We start from the raw sequence: 17,235 nt of genomic DNA, 5'->3' as shown, positions 1-17,235 counted from the left end.
ATGTTAAATTATAAAATAGATTTAATATATTGTACAAAACTATATCTATAAATAGAAAATTTTAATTGTAAAGATAACGATATATTAATATGTATATCGATCTAATGTAATTGATCAAAAAATAAATTTTATTTAAAATAATATAAATTTAAATTTTAAATATAAAAAAATTAGTATTATTACGTAAATTAATAGAATATTTTGTTTATACATATTAAAATTCCATGCAAATTCATTTGATAGAATATCAACTCTAAAATACAAAATTGGAATTATTTGGGATGGGGACGATTTCCTCTGTCTAATCGATTGGAAACTCTAATAAATCTTGTTTTGGCTACAAAACTGCAAATCCAACCGATCCAGAGGGTTCTCGTGCCCTTCCGTTCATCTATCATCCTCTTCAAAGCTTCATTTATTGAAGACTCGTGATATTGACGATAGGTGCGCCTCTCTCTCTCTCTCTCTCTCTCTCTCTCTAATCTCGCTCTTTTTAATTCAATTATCAATTTCCTGGATTGTAATTTCCACTCCCAGTTCGAGAGCATCATTTCCTCAGCTTTTTTGCTCTTTGCATCTCTGTCTTTTCCCACTTTTAATTGTCCTAAAATTAATACATTCACATTTATCCACTTGATATCGAATTGGAATTTGATCATTTTTTCTCCTTAAATTTGCCCAAACAGAGGTTGATCTTTCTGGGATTTTGCTGTTCTTTGACTATGAACTGGCATGATAGTTCTTGTTCTTGATCTTGATCTTGATATCGCTGGTTTTGGTGGGGGTGATGACTGTGAGAGAACCAGGATTTTGGATATGGATTTGAGTCATTTGACGAGGGAATGTTCGGTTCTTGAATCGGGGGAAGACAATGAAGTAGCCCAACATAGAATTCCACATGATGATGGCCGCGAGATAAAGAATAATGGGACTTATCCTAATGATGTTGGTAAGTTTGTTTCCACTGAAAACTCTGGTGCCAATACATCGATGGGGGAGGATACAAAAGAAGAGGTTGTTCAAAGTGCAGAAGGGGGGACTTCACCTCCGCCGAATGCCACATCTCCTGGTGGGAGTTCACCTGGGGGTAGAAAGAGATATGGCTTGAAGAAATGGAGGAGAATTAAGAGAGAATCTGTTAGCTATGCAAGTGCACGTGTACATACTAGTAAAATTTTGAAGCGGGGTTTGTCCGGTTCTGGGAATCCAACTAAAGCTCAGTATTTGCCCCTTGAGATCAAGCAAAATAGTGAGGGTTCAGTAGGATCTGCAAATTTATTGACAACTATAGGATTTGCTGATGGTTTTGTAAAGCAGTCTAGTTTGGATTCTAGCCTTGCAGTGTCTGCTTTTGCCGTGGGTGCTGATTCTGAGAACAGTGGAGATCGGACTAGCAAGTCTTTAACAGAAACTGGTCCAAAGGGAAGGTATGATCTGGGTTGTGTGCAAGAGAAGAACAGGACAAAGAATGTTGGTGGGAAGATTTTGGGTAATTCAGCTCAAGAGGTTCATCAGGCAAAGCAATGGACTGAAGGCAGTAAGAAGCCTCGAGGAGAAAGAGTCAAACTCGAGAAGGAAGACTCTCTTTCCAGCATGGAATCTGACTCAAGAAGCTCCAATGTTGTCTTCATGCAGGGTGCTTTTAATGCAACTAGTAATGGAAAGCAAACTGGAAGGTCAGTGGATTATGATGGTGAGAATAGTGATGAGGCTCACACAAGTGAGGAGCAGTTCAGCGAGGAAGTTCATACCGGTTACAACGAAGAGAATGTGGGAGAGTTCAAAGATCTTTCACTAGATGATTTAGCTGAAAACTTGTCTTGGCAAGTTAAGGAAGAAAAAAGTGAGAACCATCAACCCTCAACAGATCGGGATCCTTTGGTTGATTCTCTATTTAGCCTCCAGTCTGTGCAAGAAGCACTGGAAAAAGGTTTGATTTACCCCTATCAGGACAACTCCGATACCCGGTGTTATGATGCTTTATATTCCTTGCTAATGCTGTGTCCCATGAGTTACTGTTGGGTTTCTCCTAATTTGATGATCCCAGCTGAAATAGTCTAGCATTGGTTGTATCAGAAGTTTCTTTTCTACTCATTTCCGGTGGTTATCAATAGAAGGAATTAGGAGGATGATACAATACAAGTCACTTTTATCATGTCATAACAAAAAATGCCAATGTATTTACCATACGGGATCATGCTTGCACCTCTTACTGGATCTTCAAAGCAATTATCCTGTCTAGCTAGCCTAATCTGTCAGAATAACAAAGTCCACGGTGGGTGGGGGGGGGGGGGGGGGGGGGGGGATCCATTCATGGTAAAGCTCGTAGGTTTGGGAATTTTTAATTCAACATATGCCCAAAATCTTTGTGTGGCATGCGACAAGGAATTTAGTTGTTTGTGGCTTAAATCTGAGAGAGGATCAGAATAGATCAACAGTAGTGATCAGTTGGGGGGAGGGTAAAGTTTCTTTGGACCCTATATATACTAGGCAGATCACATTAAGGTGTTTGGCGATGAAAGTTAACTTAGGAGAGAGGAAGAGGGGGGGGGAGGGGGGGTTGGGGGTGTGGGGTAAGACACTATGGCTAAACTATGATGAGTAAAATATTATCATGCAACTACAAGTTTCTATATGACTTCCATTATATAATTTTATTTAGTCCCTCCTGGAAACTGTTTTGGTTTTTGAATGACATGAGTGTTTGTAGTGGTTGGGGGAGAAGATGGTTGACAGAACTAGGTATATTGCATTTGTTATAAGGGCTTCTCAAGATATGCCTTTGGTGAGGGATTGGAGTTTTATTGCAATGGTGGGAATGATCTGTAAAAGATTTATAGTAAGTGTGAAATTCGGCGGTTTGGTTTTCTTTTCTTTTTTTTTCTCTTTTTTTTTTTAATTTTCTGGTACTCTGGATGTTATTTGGTGTATTTTGGCCAAATGATAATTAGACATCAACATTGGTAACTGAGTAGATTGTCAGATTTGGGTTGACGCATTTATGAGGGGAGAAACTGAGTCAGAAAGCAGGAAAGACTGTCCTTGGGCATGATTTTTTTCTGTGGTTTGTGAAAAGTTATAGATTTTTGTATCAATATTGTATTTAGACCATTCTATTCTAGGTTTCTTATTCTGGCTCTGGTTCCAAAATTACTGCACTGTAGTTCTCCAATAATAGATCATCATTGCATGGAAGTTTTTGTGCTTAATAAACAGGGAGATAGATACATGAAGAGGAAGAGGGTTGGAGGGTAATTGTTCTTCTAGAAATCTAGGTGAGGAAGACAAGAGGAAGGGTAGGATTAAGAAGAAGCAAATGTAGTTATTTAAAGGATAGATATGTTAATAAACTCTTGACTTCAATCCAGTCTGGTGTAAAGAAGATCTTTACACCCATCAATGGAAAGTTGCCACAGATCTCTGAAAAAGACTTGCAGCACCCAATAATTCCCAATGTCATCCTATTGTTAGTTTTCCAACTTTTTGCAGAAGTAAACCAAACCCAAAAGCTCAACTCCCTCTCTCTGTTTCTCTCTCTGCCCATCCTTCTTATCTGTGTTAGCCATTCAGAAGCTCTCTCACTTTTTATGGCATCACTCAAGTCAGTTTCTTCTGTTTCTTTGTCGAATATAACTCCAACTGAATACAAAGTTGACCCGATTTGACACTGATTTTCGTGTCATTCTCCAGTGAGTTTCCTCGCTCATTAATCCATTCAATTGTGAAGAAAAAGGGTACTTAAAAAAAGGAAAATGAGGAATCTTAAACTGCACGTTATATTCAACTCATTTTGAGCAATTTGCTGCATAATCCTCTACCTTCTAACCACACCACCTGTATTTTCTGTAAACATTCCATCTGTGTTTTCAGTTTCTTCGTTGCTTAAAAAAAGCTCCAAGTTTGCTCTCTAAACATTCAAACAATTTGAAGTAAAAATAATTTAACTGAAGTTAAAATATTTTAGTTCAGCTTTCTGCATAATTTTCTATCAAATGCTCTGAAGCAATTCTACCTTGGAAAAAATCTAGGAGGTCAAGCTTGCTGCATACACTCTGATTCTGTACTTTGGTGATCTGTCACTGTAAGCTGAAAATCATAAAAACCGGAGTTTGATTAATTCATGGACTGTCAAATACACGAGGATCAGATGGGGGGCTTGGTGACGTCTTGTTGGGGATCATTATGGTGGTGGAGGGGTGAGAGGACAGTCCTTGGCGTCATCGGGCTCACCACCTTGTACAACTTCTTTCACAATGTCATACTGCTGCTATTCTCCAATTTGTTCATTGGTGAAGTGGAAAAGGGATGTGAGTTGCCGATACCCTCATCATAAGTTCAGTGAATTAGCTATCACTGAAGGCCTGATGCCATCTTGTGGATGACATGAAACAGCAGGGTGGAGTGTTGCGCTTGGAGAGATAGAGCCATGGGAGAATATGAAAATGGGAGTGTTAATTTGCAAGTTAGGGTGTAATTTCAATTTGGGGGTGTATTGATTTACACCAAGACGTGATGGAAGTTATGCTCGTGTTAACAATGCGTAATAAGGAATGGTCAGATTGTCTTGCCATAAGTTTGGTGAATTAGCTTTCACTGAAGGCGTGATGCCATCTTAAGAGGAGTTATCATGGATTTTTCTTTCTGGAGAAAGACAGTTTGTGTTTTAATCCATCCTGCTGATTTATTAAATGAGTTTTGAGGTAGAGTCCAGGTTATTGGGGTGTTGCTTATCCCCCAGGGAATTTTGGGAAGGGGAGTGGAGCCTCAAGAAGCACTACGGAGAGGAAGATCCTGGGTCTCTTACTCTGTTCATTCTCTTTAGGGTTCAACATTTTCTCTTTTCTGTTAAGCCTAAATATTTTGCCCCTCATTCTCTATGATATTTGTTTAACTGTAGTCATAGTTATTTAAGTATATTGAGGCCATGAGCTTGGAATAAGCATACAAAAATTAACATTTCCCATTATTGGCTTGAAACAACTACATGCTTTATGCTGAAGGTCTTTTGGACTTTTATCTGTGGAATGGTTCCTAATGAAAATTTAGGCTATGACGGGTTTTTATTAGCATTTTAAGCTAATAAACTTTCTGTGGTACTGTGGCAGAAGTTCATAAGCTAAAGGATATCGGAAAGGAACCGACATCACCACATGACAGATCAACTACTGGTCGATGTATGCCAGCAGATTTCACTACTACTGATTCAGAGACCTACATGCCAAGCTCACCTGACCGGCTGGGATCTGTAAAGATTAGACAAACTGCTTTGACTTCCTTGGAATCCCAAGTATTAAGCTTGATGAAGGATTTGAGATTTTTGGAGAGCAAATTGGAGGAGACGGGGGCCATGCTTGAGGCAAAGGACTTGAGGATTGTTGAACTTGAGGCCACAATAAGCAGGAGCAAGTCACCAAGGGAAGAATCAAGCACATCCATAGGGATACAGGATGAAAAATGTAGAGAGACAGAGATTGAGCTTGAGAGTCTCTTCAAGCAAAAGATTGAAGCTGAGGTTGAGCACCTGGCAATAATAAGGACGGTACAGAAAATGAAGGATGCTGCAGCTGAACAAGTCTCAAAGGAACACAGTTTTGTGGCTGGGAAGCAAGCACAGGTTCAGAACAAACTTGGAGAGGCACAAAGCAAGGCCATGATGCTGGAGAAACAGCCAGAGGTGGAGACGTACTGTGGGGATAGAGTTGGGGCTAAAGAGGTTTTAAAGTTGCAGAGGGCGTGTAAACTGACATCGTGTTTTTTAATACAGTTGATATTTCTTGTTATGGTGGTTTGGTATTTTGTCTTGCAGTCATCGCCTCCACCTGGGGGGGTGGTGGTGGTGGTGGTACCGACCTAAGCATGAGAGCCGGGGATTTTTTTTTTTTTTTTTTTTTTTTTTGTGTGTAATAATATCAAAGTATATAGGCATGAAATATTTGAATGTTAAGTTTCATTGTTATCATGTGGAACGTTTTTTCGTCTTCCTTATTAATTAGGTGTCGGTGCGGTATTAATAATTGGTTTATGTCCAATCGTGCAATATTTTTCGTATTCGACAATGTTTGATGTTTTACATCAAATTCGACTGGAACAGAAGGGTAGGATAAATATATTACACTACAATAAAGCAAAAAACTATGGGAATTTCTGGTGGCAACCTCTTCACTTTCAGAACTAAATAATGTTTGCATTACTATCAGGTTCACTTTGTGGCATTGTGTAGAAAAGGGGATCATGGTGTCGGGGAGCAGTAGCACCAAATATAACCATATCACTCTCTTTCTTTATTCTTTACACTATTTTTCTCCGGTGCCTGCCTATTGTTTTGTTTGTTGCAATTTGAAATATCCAGCTAGCTAGGGCGGGTGGGTCTTTGTGGAAGATATAAAATTAAGTTCGTTGCTAACAATTAGTTGCTTCTTGATCATCTAGCTAAGTTAGCTAGCGAGGGATTCTCAGGCATGCATATTATATTATATTATATTATATGCTCCTGATCTCAAATTAACAAACCTTTTAATGTAGTCATCATGTATATTGGCATGCACATCCAGCTTATAACATATATATATATATATATATATATGTAACTCCCCCAAATATTGAATTAGAATGGAGTACTGCAAATTCAAATAATAACCAATAATTAGGCCGAATTATTAATGTTAAGCTTGAACTTCCCTCATCCTAGCTATAAATTAGCTAGCTAGAGATCATCAAAGACGCGTACTGCAAATTTATAAGCCATTTCGGATCTTTCCCAAAAAGCGAGCCTGCTGGACCGTCATGCTTTACATGAAGTAAAAATAAGCGAAAAGGGACAAAAACTTAAAAAGACACAGAACATGAAAGAACCAAGAGCCAAGAGGGTTCCTCTTTACGTAACTGTTAATCTCACTACTGCATGCAACCAAAACTAGTCTAAAAAGAAAACGGATTTAATAATTATAATAAATTAATGAACTATAAGAAAACGGATTTTATATCATGAGAGAAGCCAAAAATAAAAACATCCAATTAAGATTGAAGTCGAACCGACCAACTGAATTGTTTGAGGATGAATCATAAAATTTAATTAACCAGCTAGCTGCTGCGTGTTCAGTCATGAATTAAATACGTACATACAAGACAGACTCAACGTCGATACCTTCTTCAAGTACTACCTCCATAGCTGGAAGGTCATTGAGATCGAAATCAATAATCCTTCGACCAGTGATCTGACTGGCTTCTCCGGGTGATATTACTTGACTAGATTGAGCTTTAGCTTCTTCAGGTAATTGACTCGATTGAGCTTTGGCATCTCCAGGCCGCGACTTTAATTGACTGGATTGCAATTCCACATGACATTTTTTGTGACCTCCAAATGCCTGACCTGTTGGGAATGTCTTGCTGCAAATCTTGCATCGGTACGCGCCTGCTGCAAGTACTTGAGTTTGATCATCCAGTACTACTTGATGTCCATAAATATCGTCGGTAGCTGAGTCATTTGCTGCTAAATGAGATTCATCCATACTCTGCCTGTACTTCATTAATTTGTTATGGATGGACTTATGGCCCCCCAAAGCTTGGTGAGTTGGGAATGATTTATTGCAAACACTGCATATGTATGATCTAATATTGGATGTTACTGGAACCTTATTGTGACTAAGATCATCAGCATCTCCCAGGGCTTCCAAACCTACCAATTTAGTCTTTCTGATTTTCTTCCTGATCTTCCTTATCATCATTTTCCCCGAGACCTCATCGTCAGAAACGAGTTCACTGTTATCAGAATAATATAGATGCGACTCCTCATGCTCATGAGCAGCGCCGTTCCTGTAAAAGTAGTCTCTAGGCCGCCAGTCTCCATCCTCCCGCGAGAATTTCCAATTCGCATTTGATGGAGCAGTTTCTAGCGTAGCCTTTTCGTTCCCCTTGTCGTCATTGATCTTTTTGGGTACATGTTCATCATGTCTGCTTAGCTTCTCGTTCCTCGATGTTAAATTCGTTGCGTTTGTTGGGGAATCCATATTGTCAATGGCCACCTGGGGATCTGAGTCGTCAATTAATATTTTCTTTTGATTGGAATTAGCCAGCATCATGAGATCGTACACAGCTTCTTGCATCCCCTCCTCTAGACCCTGGGAAAGACCAGAAGTACCGTAACAGAGGGTGGAGGAGGCGATGCTTTTCCGGCCTCTCTTACCAGTGACCTTCCAGGCCGATAGAGAACCTGACAAATTAACCACGCGGATGGTACCTGTAGAGGTAATACTTGCAGTAGCAGAACCAATCTTATCATCCGATAGGGTCGATGACGAAGAGCTTGCGTTGGTTTTCTCTAGTGGAGGTGGTAGAACTCCTCGCCAGGGCCTTCCAGGATGAGACCTCATGTGGCCAAACAATGCTTTTGTGGTCAGGAATTTCTTACCGCAAACGTAACAAGTGGGTTCGCCGATGAATGAAACGCTTGCATTGGTTTTGGCTCGACGAGCAGTGGAAAGATCATCAGCAGCAGTGGGGTACTTCTTGAACTTTGGGTTCTGAATATTTTCGAGGAGCTCCTTGTTTCTGGCTTGGACATGCATTCTCATGTGACCGCCAAGGGCTTTGCCAGAGCCAAAGCCTTTATTGCAAATGTTGCAGATGCGAGGGAACTCTTTTGCAACAACAGGAAGAGGGTGTTCTTGTTTCTGTTGTTGATCAACCAACTTGGCCTTGGCAACCTTCAGCTCGATGCAAAGCCTCCCATTCCCGTTGGTATATATATTATCGCCCAAAACTCTTGACCTCGGGTAGTCTGCGTTCAAAGGCGCGCAAGGCATGTTATGATGATCATCACCAAGAATCCGACTCCCTTGATTTAATTCGTCCATTAGCTTTAAATAATCCTGTGCCGAAGAAGACTGGAGAGCAGACTTCTGTGTCCCTCTCCAGTAACTGATCATGAGTTATCTCTTAAATTAGAGGGTACGACAGAGCACGAGACGACGAACAAGTTATGAAACAAAGACTAGAAGATTCAGATAAATGTTGATAGCTAGCTAACAAGAAAACCGATTTTTGTTTTTTTTTTGGGAAGAGGAGGGGGGGGGTGGTGGTGTCTCCTCGAAGATTCTGAGCGATCAGGACCCAGCTAAGGAAATAGTACTGCTCCCAAAATCCACGAAGAAGATTGAGGTGCATTGAGCAATCAAATAGAGAAGAGGACTCTGGTATACAAAACCCATAAAAAAAGAAAAAACAGGAAGAAGAGAGAGCAAAGGAGGAGAGACCTAGAGCATAAAGGCTCTTAAGGAAGGGAAGGGTCTCTCGCTTTGTATGGAAAGATGAGCGAGACCGTCAAGTTGGTTGTCCCTATACATCTTATTCCGTTCTTTCAGAATCTACCATAAATAAACCAGTATCAATGCATATACACCGTCGCTCCCATTAATGGTACCCGTTACCAAGTAGAGCATTTTGTTTTTCTTCTCTTCTTTCTCTTTGGAGCTCGATCAGCGGAAGGAAAGTCCGAAAATTCCTTGTTTGCATAATATTGCATACATTAAAAGCTTCATAATTTTCCAAAAAAATCACGATTATATGTGTGTATATATATATATATACTAGAAAACGATCAGGTGTGTCCGCCGGTGCACCTGACATAATGATTTAAATAAAAAAAATTGTGAAAAAAGCAGTAGCTTATTTATCTAGAAAAAAAATACAACGCTAAAGAAAAACAAATAATAAAATAAAAAGAAATTCTAAACTTCAGCAAAATATGAGTATTGGTCTACATTCATAATGGATTATCTATTTACATTTTATCTATTCTATTATAAAAGTGTGTATCTAACGGATGAACAGTAATTTTTCTTGTTTTCCGTTAATTTCTTTTTGGTTCACCGTTAAAGTCCGTTACCCCCTTTTGCTTTCTAGCATCTCATCATTGTTCCGCATGTCTTCATTAGTATGCAGCTGACGTAAGAACCTCTTAGCCATGTCTAACCTTTATTCTTTGAGTGCTCTAGAGAGAGAGAGAGAGAGAGAGTAATAACTACATTATAACTCCATTAAAACATAGAAATTTTACTAACCCAAAACAGAAATCCTGAAAGTTGGCGGCAAACCAAGAGGCAGAGGTGTCTCCCAAGTTTGTATTCCCAAAATTCATCTTTGAGGAATTGCGCTTGTTGCTGGAACTAGAAGTCTCACAATAAGACATGTAGGATGAGGACGAACTAAAACAAGTAGTGGTCTATGAGCTTGGGCCGAATGAGCCAATATCGCCTTGAAATAACTCCTCACCGTGAGCCACAAAGCCACGCACGCTTAACTGTCTCAATAGATTTTTCCAACAGCATTTCTTCCTATCCCATTTCACCATTTCCTCCTATCCAAACTCCTCATAGCATCTACCATCCTTTGTAAACCCTCCGCGACACCACCTTCAAGTAACCACAACCCTACCACTACATAAAGCCACAGTAGTCCTAGCGTAGCAGCTCTGTCCCACTCCTCATGGCCATCGTCTCCACAGGAAGGCCTACCCAAACCTCATCACCATAGCCAGCCGCAAACCCACATTGAAAAACGCCACCCTCAGCTTCACCGAAGGATCTCTATTTTTGCATCTCAAAACAAAGCACTTCATCTCATGTAGTGCCACTAGCCACGACAAGGGAAGCCCAGCGACGCCAACGCATTGCTGCACCCTCGATGAGTATCCCGTGCGGTCTCTCTCTCCTTCTCACGGCTTATTGATCATTTTCTCTCTCCGTGTTTACTCTCTCTCTCTCTCTCTCTCTCCCACATCGTTGACCACCCAAGACCATCGCCTAGCCCTAGTCCCTCCACTCACTGCCTCTCCCTCTCAATGAGTCTCCATCGCTCAATCTAGGTCTCTCTCTCTCTCTCGTCAAGGGGCTTACTCTTTGTAAACTAAAATAAGCTTTCATTTTCTTTACATAAGCTTCATGCGTAGGAGGGGTTGAAGTTTTGTTTTACGATTTTACAATTTTGCCCTTTAGTTAATATTACAAATATTTTTGTTCTCAAAGTTATAAGCGCGATAGGTTTAAACTGTATATTTGAGATTACTTGAGAAAGAAACCGTGCATGGTATGGTTAATTTTTAAAAAATATCTAAAAAAATGGATGTTATAATTAGAACGTACCCAATTTACACACATGAGACTCTTTTTTATCTTTGCTGGATATATGATATCTCTCTCCTTTGTCCCTAACTAATTAATTAATTTATCTCGATCGATCTAATCATCTTATTCGTTCTTTCGTGACAGTAGTACTCCTGGATCAATGGGTCATGGCATTTGAATGTTTGACCCCGAAGATAGCCTAGCAGACCCAACAATGTTCACCCCATTGATCATGAGGGTATAGATTAGGTTGAATTATTCTCGATTTGTTATATATTGATGTTGTTTTGAATGAAGTATGATTCGGAGACATGGTTGTTTGGATCTTTCGATAGATGCTTTGGATGTAGAGAAACAATCACACCTAGATATAAAGTTATTCATTACTTGGCCTTTGAGAAAGTGGAGGAAAAGTAGAATTTCAAAGTTGTATTATTTCCCCATTCTTCTTGTTAGATTCCAAAATGAGAGTAAGAATTGCAATTTGAGCCCAAGGGTTGAGTTAAAAGAAAGTAATTTTGTTTTACTTTCTTGTATTTTTTAACAACTAAAATGTACCTTTAGTGTGAATGTTTCTCTGATAATTTGTATTATCTACGAAATGTGACATGGACTTTAGGTTGCTACAGTATATATTGTTAAATATGAATTCTGCTAGCCGATTGATATGGAATGCATTTGATATTGTCAGGTTAGATAAATTGCGTGATTGAATGTAGCCCACCATAAAAATGTTTTATATATTATTTTTTTTTAAATAATCATTTTACTTAACTAGACAAATTGTCCTAGTATAATAATAAAATATTATTAATTTAATAATTTTTTTAATTTTAATTTTTATTACATTTTATAGTTCTACTGATTAAAAAATTAATAATAACTATATTCTAATCAAATTAATAATATTAAATATTAATATTAATATTAAATATTAATATTAATATTAAATATATTCTAATTAAATTAATAATTAATATTATATATTGAGTATTTTAAGTATTTTATTAGTTAAATTTACTTAAAGTTAAATTTTACAATGAGAATGATTTAAATTTAAAAAGTTTCTGTTCTAAAAAGTAAAGTTATTTTAATTTTTTTATTTAAAAAAATTAAAACAAAAAGAAAAGAAAATGAATATCCTGTCAGAACAAAGAAGACATGAAGAAGAGTCAATTCATGTGCACCGCGACCCGCGGGGCTATTAAGGGCCTTTTCGTAAAACTGAATCCCTCATTAAATTTTACAATGGAGCAACACATCAAAATTCAAATAGTCAAACGTCTTAAGGACCTTTTGGTAGAACATAATCATTCATTAAATTCTAGAAGAGAGCTACACGTCAAATAGTCAAGGATCTTAAAGACCTTTTAATAAAACAAAACTTAATGGAAAAACAACATAAGTTAACAAAAAAACAAAAACAAAAACAAAAGTTACTATTCATAGTAAATAACCATTTATTATAATAGAATAAATATATATTTATTTATTTATGCTTTTCTATTTTAGATATTTGCTTTAAGCAAGACATAAATCTTTTAATTGGGATTCTTAAAAGCTTTTTTTTTTTTAAATAGATAAACTAAGATGTTACAAAATACAAGATTCAATAAGATGAAAGCCTCAACAATCATCTCAAAACCAACAAATACAATATAAACAAAATTTAAAATTATAAAAAACAAAAATATAAATATAAATAATTAAAAGAAAGAAGAAGAAGAAGAAGATGATGTGAAATCAAAAATTTAGCTCCAACCTATAGTAACTATTTCCCACAAGGAATTTTAAAAAGCTTTTAATGAGAAAAATTTTGGTTTTAAAATCCGTGCTTATCGGCATCTCTAGAGTCGGCCGTCATCATCACTATCCTTTTTGCAGTTAATGTTAACCTGGCAAGTAGCAGGACAATGGAAATTTAAAAGAAAATAAGATGAAAGGGCCATGGCATTAATTTCACTTAAGGAGGTCTGGGGCTCCATCAAATTAAAGGAATTCAAGAACCATTGAATCGTCACCTTAGTGGTCTATTGAATTAGGCTGTTTAAGAGAAAAATCAACCTCCTTTCTAGAGCTTGGGCCATTAATATACGACTTGGAGAGTTTGAATTCTAACCATGCCTCATGACTTACGTGACGAGTTAATAAAACGAGGGCAATTGAGTGTGTGCGCGCGCGGGCGTGTAGAAATCTGATACGAGAAAAAGATAAATCGATTTTACTAGTCATGTTACATCGCTGCACCCTTCGACCTTCCACGATCTTTGCTGGGAGTGTATTGTGGGGAATAGTCTTTGAGCGTACCCATTGTAAAGGAAAATAGAGGGGAAACGGGAGAATTACAAACAACAACAAAAGCAGAGAAGAAGCCGTTGTCCTTAAAAAATGGAGCGTTGATAACCTACAAGATGGAGATTAATGAGTTGTTGAATCGTATGAAGATTTATACTCCCAACATTTCGGTCCTGTATCTCTCCTTGTCTCTTAACCCTTTCTCTTGATAAACCTGCACAAGTAGTGAATGAGTGCTGTAATAGATACTTCTGACAGAGATCAAAACCCTCAAATTCAAGAGCATATGTTTACCCAGCCCTCTCTATGCCTATGAATGTTTAGGATATCACCAGAACCTTAACTAATCATTGAATCACACGATGTGATGAGATTATGCAACGGCCATGTAAAATTTATACCAATTTTTATACAAAGCTATAGACATGTCGCATCCAATAACTATCTATCCAGCTAGTCTGCCTTGGAGTAGAAAAAACATTATTAAATAAATAAAATAAAATAAAAAAGAAATTAGTAACGCATGCACCTGTTTTCCAGCTTCAGTGAGATTGCTCCAAAGGAACCCAATCTTCTTGCCGATGTCTTTCTCTTGCCCATGGTACAAAGGCTTAAGCCTCGCATAATGCTCAGCAAAAAAGAAATTGTAACCGCTCCTGTTTGATTTGGGCCAAGATGGATCACATAATGCCAACTTGGATCTCTTTTGGTTCCCACGAGTAGGGTTGGCTGAAAAATAAGAATCCTTAGGAACATGTTGAGGAATATGGTACAAGACACCTTTCAGCTTATCAGTACCCAAATTCACTGCAACCAGATATCCATTATCAAATTTCCCATCAATTGTTCCAGTCACCAAACAGCCAAGCGACAGAATTCGAGTTGTAGCTGCATACAAGAGACAGCAAAGACTCAAAATGGAAATGATGTTGCTCAATATAAATTAATGTACAAACTAGTGCAACTTCATAACTTCCATAGACAGCTTCCCTATTTATTTCCCACTGTTCCACCTTACTCAATTACAAGTTGAGGAAGTTACTGCAAAGTGGTAGAACACGTAGATATGCCATTGTGAAACCCCATGGTTCAAAATTAATCATTAAAATTATATCAGCACAGAGACATCTTTGTTCGGATCCATAAAATTAATAAGTCAGGTGCACAACAAATCCAGTGCTCACAGAAGCCTGAATAAGATTGAATATAACCACCAACAAATATGGGGTCAAAGATTTCCTTCCAAAGAAGGCACGGAAAATAAACTATTTATTTTCTACTAGTGTCTGAGCTAAGAAATTAAACTTGTTAATTTGAAAGCCGTAACAAAGAAGAATTCAAACCAATCAATTCAGATAAACACCACCAATTGGTAGCTGAACTTATCCTGACCTGAAAACTCATTCCGGGTGGCACCTTCCTCTAGTGTGGCCGATTCACTCACAAGGTGTCTGCTTACAGGATCTGCAGGAATAGAAAAATAAAAATAGTAACCTAGTCCACAGGAATAACTTGTAACAACATAATCTGAAAACCAAAGAGTCATGCCTATTACCAGGCTCTGAGGTTGAAGAGACTTGCTTGTGGAAGTAGACCTGCTCGAAATGATAGAGCAATGATAGATAGTACTTGCGCAAGACAAATGAAGCACTGGTAACTGTTGTTGGGAAATTGAAGGCCACAATTACTTCTTTCCATTTACGATCCCTAATTATCTGTAACAAGTTCAAGATAACTTTAAAAGGACTAGAAGAGTTGAATTTTGAAAAAATCACAAGATCAATAGACTAGGATATAGATCATCCATACATTTTCAAGGCCCCCTCGAGATGTGACTTCAACGAAAAGGCGATGTAGATCTAGAGGCTTTCCCCCTACAGTAGGAACCCTATAAAAACAAAAAACAAAAAAATAGTAATTAAAAAAAAAAAAGAATATCAATCACTTCAACAACATTTTTTTTTTTTTTTTTTTGTATTCTTCTACACTCTATAGTGTATTACATGAAGCTTGCAAGCATACAGAAAGAGGAAAGGTTGTGCAGTGAGTAGGTAGGTAAGTTTATAACACATAATATGTAAAAATCACAAAAAGAGTGGGACAAAACCAATAGACATATAGCTGTTATCATAAACAGACAAACCTATCTTGGAATGGTAAGAGTTTCACAAACCTGACCCACTTTATCTCTAAAGCAGAAGATGGTAGAAGTCTCATTCACCTTATCACCTACTTAAAAAGCGCATTGGTATCGCATAATTTCTAAAATATTGTGGATCCACATCTTACGAATCATGAAACCGTTGTTATTTATATATCTTTCTTCAAAGGAAAATTACAACTCTTTTCCACCGTTTCATCAACAGTTGTACATGACTTTTCCTGCTTTATCACCCCCACACCCCCCCCCCCCCCCCCCCCCCCCCCCCCCCACAAAAGAAAAAAAAAAGAATAACACCAGGAAGCTGTGGCAAGATAAAACAAATCCATGATTTAAGACTGGATTGGGTCATCTACAATTATGATGGTAACTCCGAGCCAAATGTGGCAGGAATTTCATAAGACTGCTCTTTTTGTATTAATTTTAATCATAATCCCACCTCGTCCAATAACCAATCAATTGGAGATCATTCTCTTTAGAAACCCACCGAGGTTCTAATTCCCTAAAAATTTCTGTCCCCGATATGCTGGTACAGCAAATAATGAATTTTAGGAAGTCCCCCACCAATTCCCGTACCCGATATGCTTTTTGTGTTTTTTTTTTTTTTTTTTTGGTGTTGTGTGTGTGTGTGTGTGTGTGGTGGGGGGGGGGGATAGCACGGATCTTGAGAATATTAAGCCGGAGGAGGGAGGGCTACATAATTTTGTCAACAAAAGCACCAGAGAACGGTAAAACAGTTAGATCTTATACATAATGGGAACGTGATAAGAGGAAGATAAAATTGCACCTTGAAAATAAAAATGCGTCATATATAGACACTCATAAAAGTGGAACGAAAAATGACAAAGCACAAGAACCCGGCACTTTTACTTCCCCAGATAAAATTTATGGAAAATGAAAACCCATATAAGGAGAAAAACAATGAAGCGTTGATTGACAGAATTACATAAATTTGGTTCCGAAGGATTGGTGAAAAGCCTTGAGCTTTTCGCAGAACAGGTCCGAACTTTGAGCGACCCCCTCATAGGACGCGGTGGCTGAAGGATAAATCTTTGCTGTGGTGACTGAGAATTGCCCATTAGTGCTCTCACCGCCGCTCTGCCGTTTTTGTTGTCGCTGTCGCTGAGCTGAAATAGGTGAAGGGTTTTCAGTAACTGTTGTTGTTGTTGTTGGGTCCTGGGAGACATAGTGAAAATGGGTCGACATTTTTGGTCGGAGAGAGGAACAAGAGGCTATAGAATTTTAAGATTTTCCTAACCCATTCGGCTATCCCCACCTCGAGATAACCGTGGGCCAGCGGTTTATCAAATAGTTAAATTATGTATTTAAAAAAGAAAATAGATAAATTAGAAAGCCCCTCGTACTTTTAACTAATAGCCTGTTTGGAAGTGCAGTGAAATATTTAAAAATACGGTAGAACGGTTTAAAATATTTAAATAATAAAATTTATCTGTTTGATAATTTTACATAAATTTTGTTATATATAAATATAATCGTGTATTAATCTGTATACCAATATGATTTATTCATACTTAAAATTTAAATTAACATTATTTTCAATAAAATCTACTTTTTGACCAATCACATCACATTAGTGCACAGATTAGTACATAATTATACTTGCAACTATATTTTTTCTTTATCAAAATTACTTCAGAA

At 37.8% G+C, this 17,235-nt stretch overlaps 2 protein-coding genes and 1 pseudogene across 2 annotated transcripts; 1 reads left to right on the top strand and 2 right to left on the bottom strand.

Moving 5' to 3' along the window:
- The first annotated feature begins 252 nt into the window (after positions 1–252).
- Positions 253–6,022, top strand: LOC122289819 (WPP domain-interacting protein 2-like). The gene is made up of 3 exons (XM_043097128.1): positions 253–444; positions 687–1,930; positions 5,106–6,022. Exons 2-3 carry the CDS (start codon positions 733–735, stop codon positions 5,852–5,854), a joined length of 1,947 nt encoding a protein of 648 aa, XP_042953062.1. The 5' UTR covers positions 253–444; positions 687–732; the 3' UTR covers positions 5,855–6,022.
- Positions 6,023–7,106: 1,084 nt separating this feature from the next.
- On the bottom strand, positions 7,107–8,924 carry LOC122289413. Its single transcript, XM_043096381.1, has one exon. The coding sequence runs from the start codon at positions 8,922–8,924 to the stop codon at positions 7,107–7,109; it is 1,818 nt and encodes a 605-aa protein (XP_042952315.1).
- Positions 8,925–13,318: 4,394 nt separating this feature from the next.
- LOC122290319 lies at positions 13,319–16,870 on the bottom strand (annotated as a pseudogene).
- Between the last annotated feature and the right edge of the window lie 365 nt (positions 16,871–17,235).

The sequence above is a fragment of the Carya illinoinensis genome, chromosome 12, assembly GCF_018687715.1.
Source record: "Carya illinoinensis cultivar Pawnee chromosome 12, C.illinoinensisPawnee_v1, whole genome shotgun sequence".
Classification (NCBI taxonomy): Eukaryota; Viridiplantae; Streptophyta; class Magnoliopsida; order Fagales; family Juglandaceae; genus Carya; species Carya illinoinensis.
This window is presented reverse-complemented; position numbering and strand designations above follow the sequence as displayed.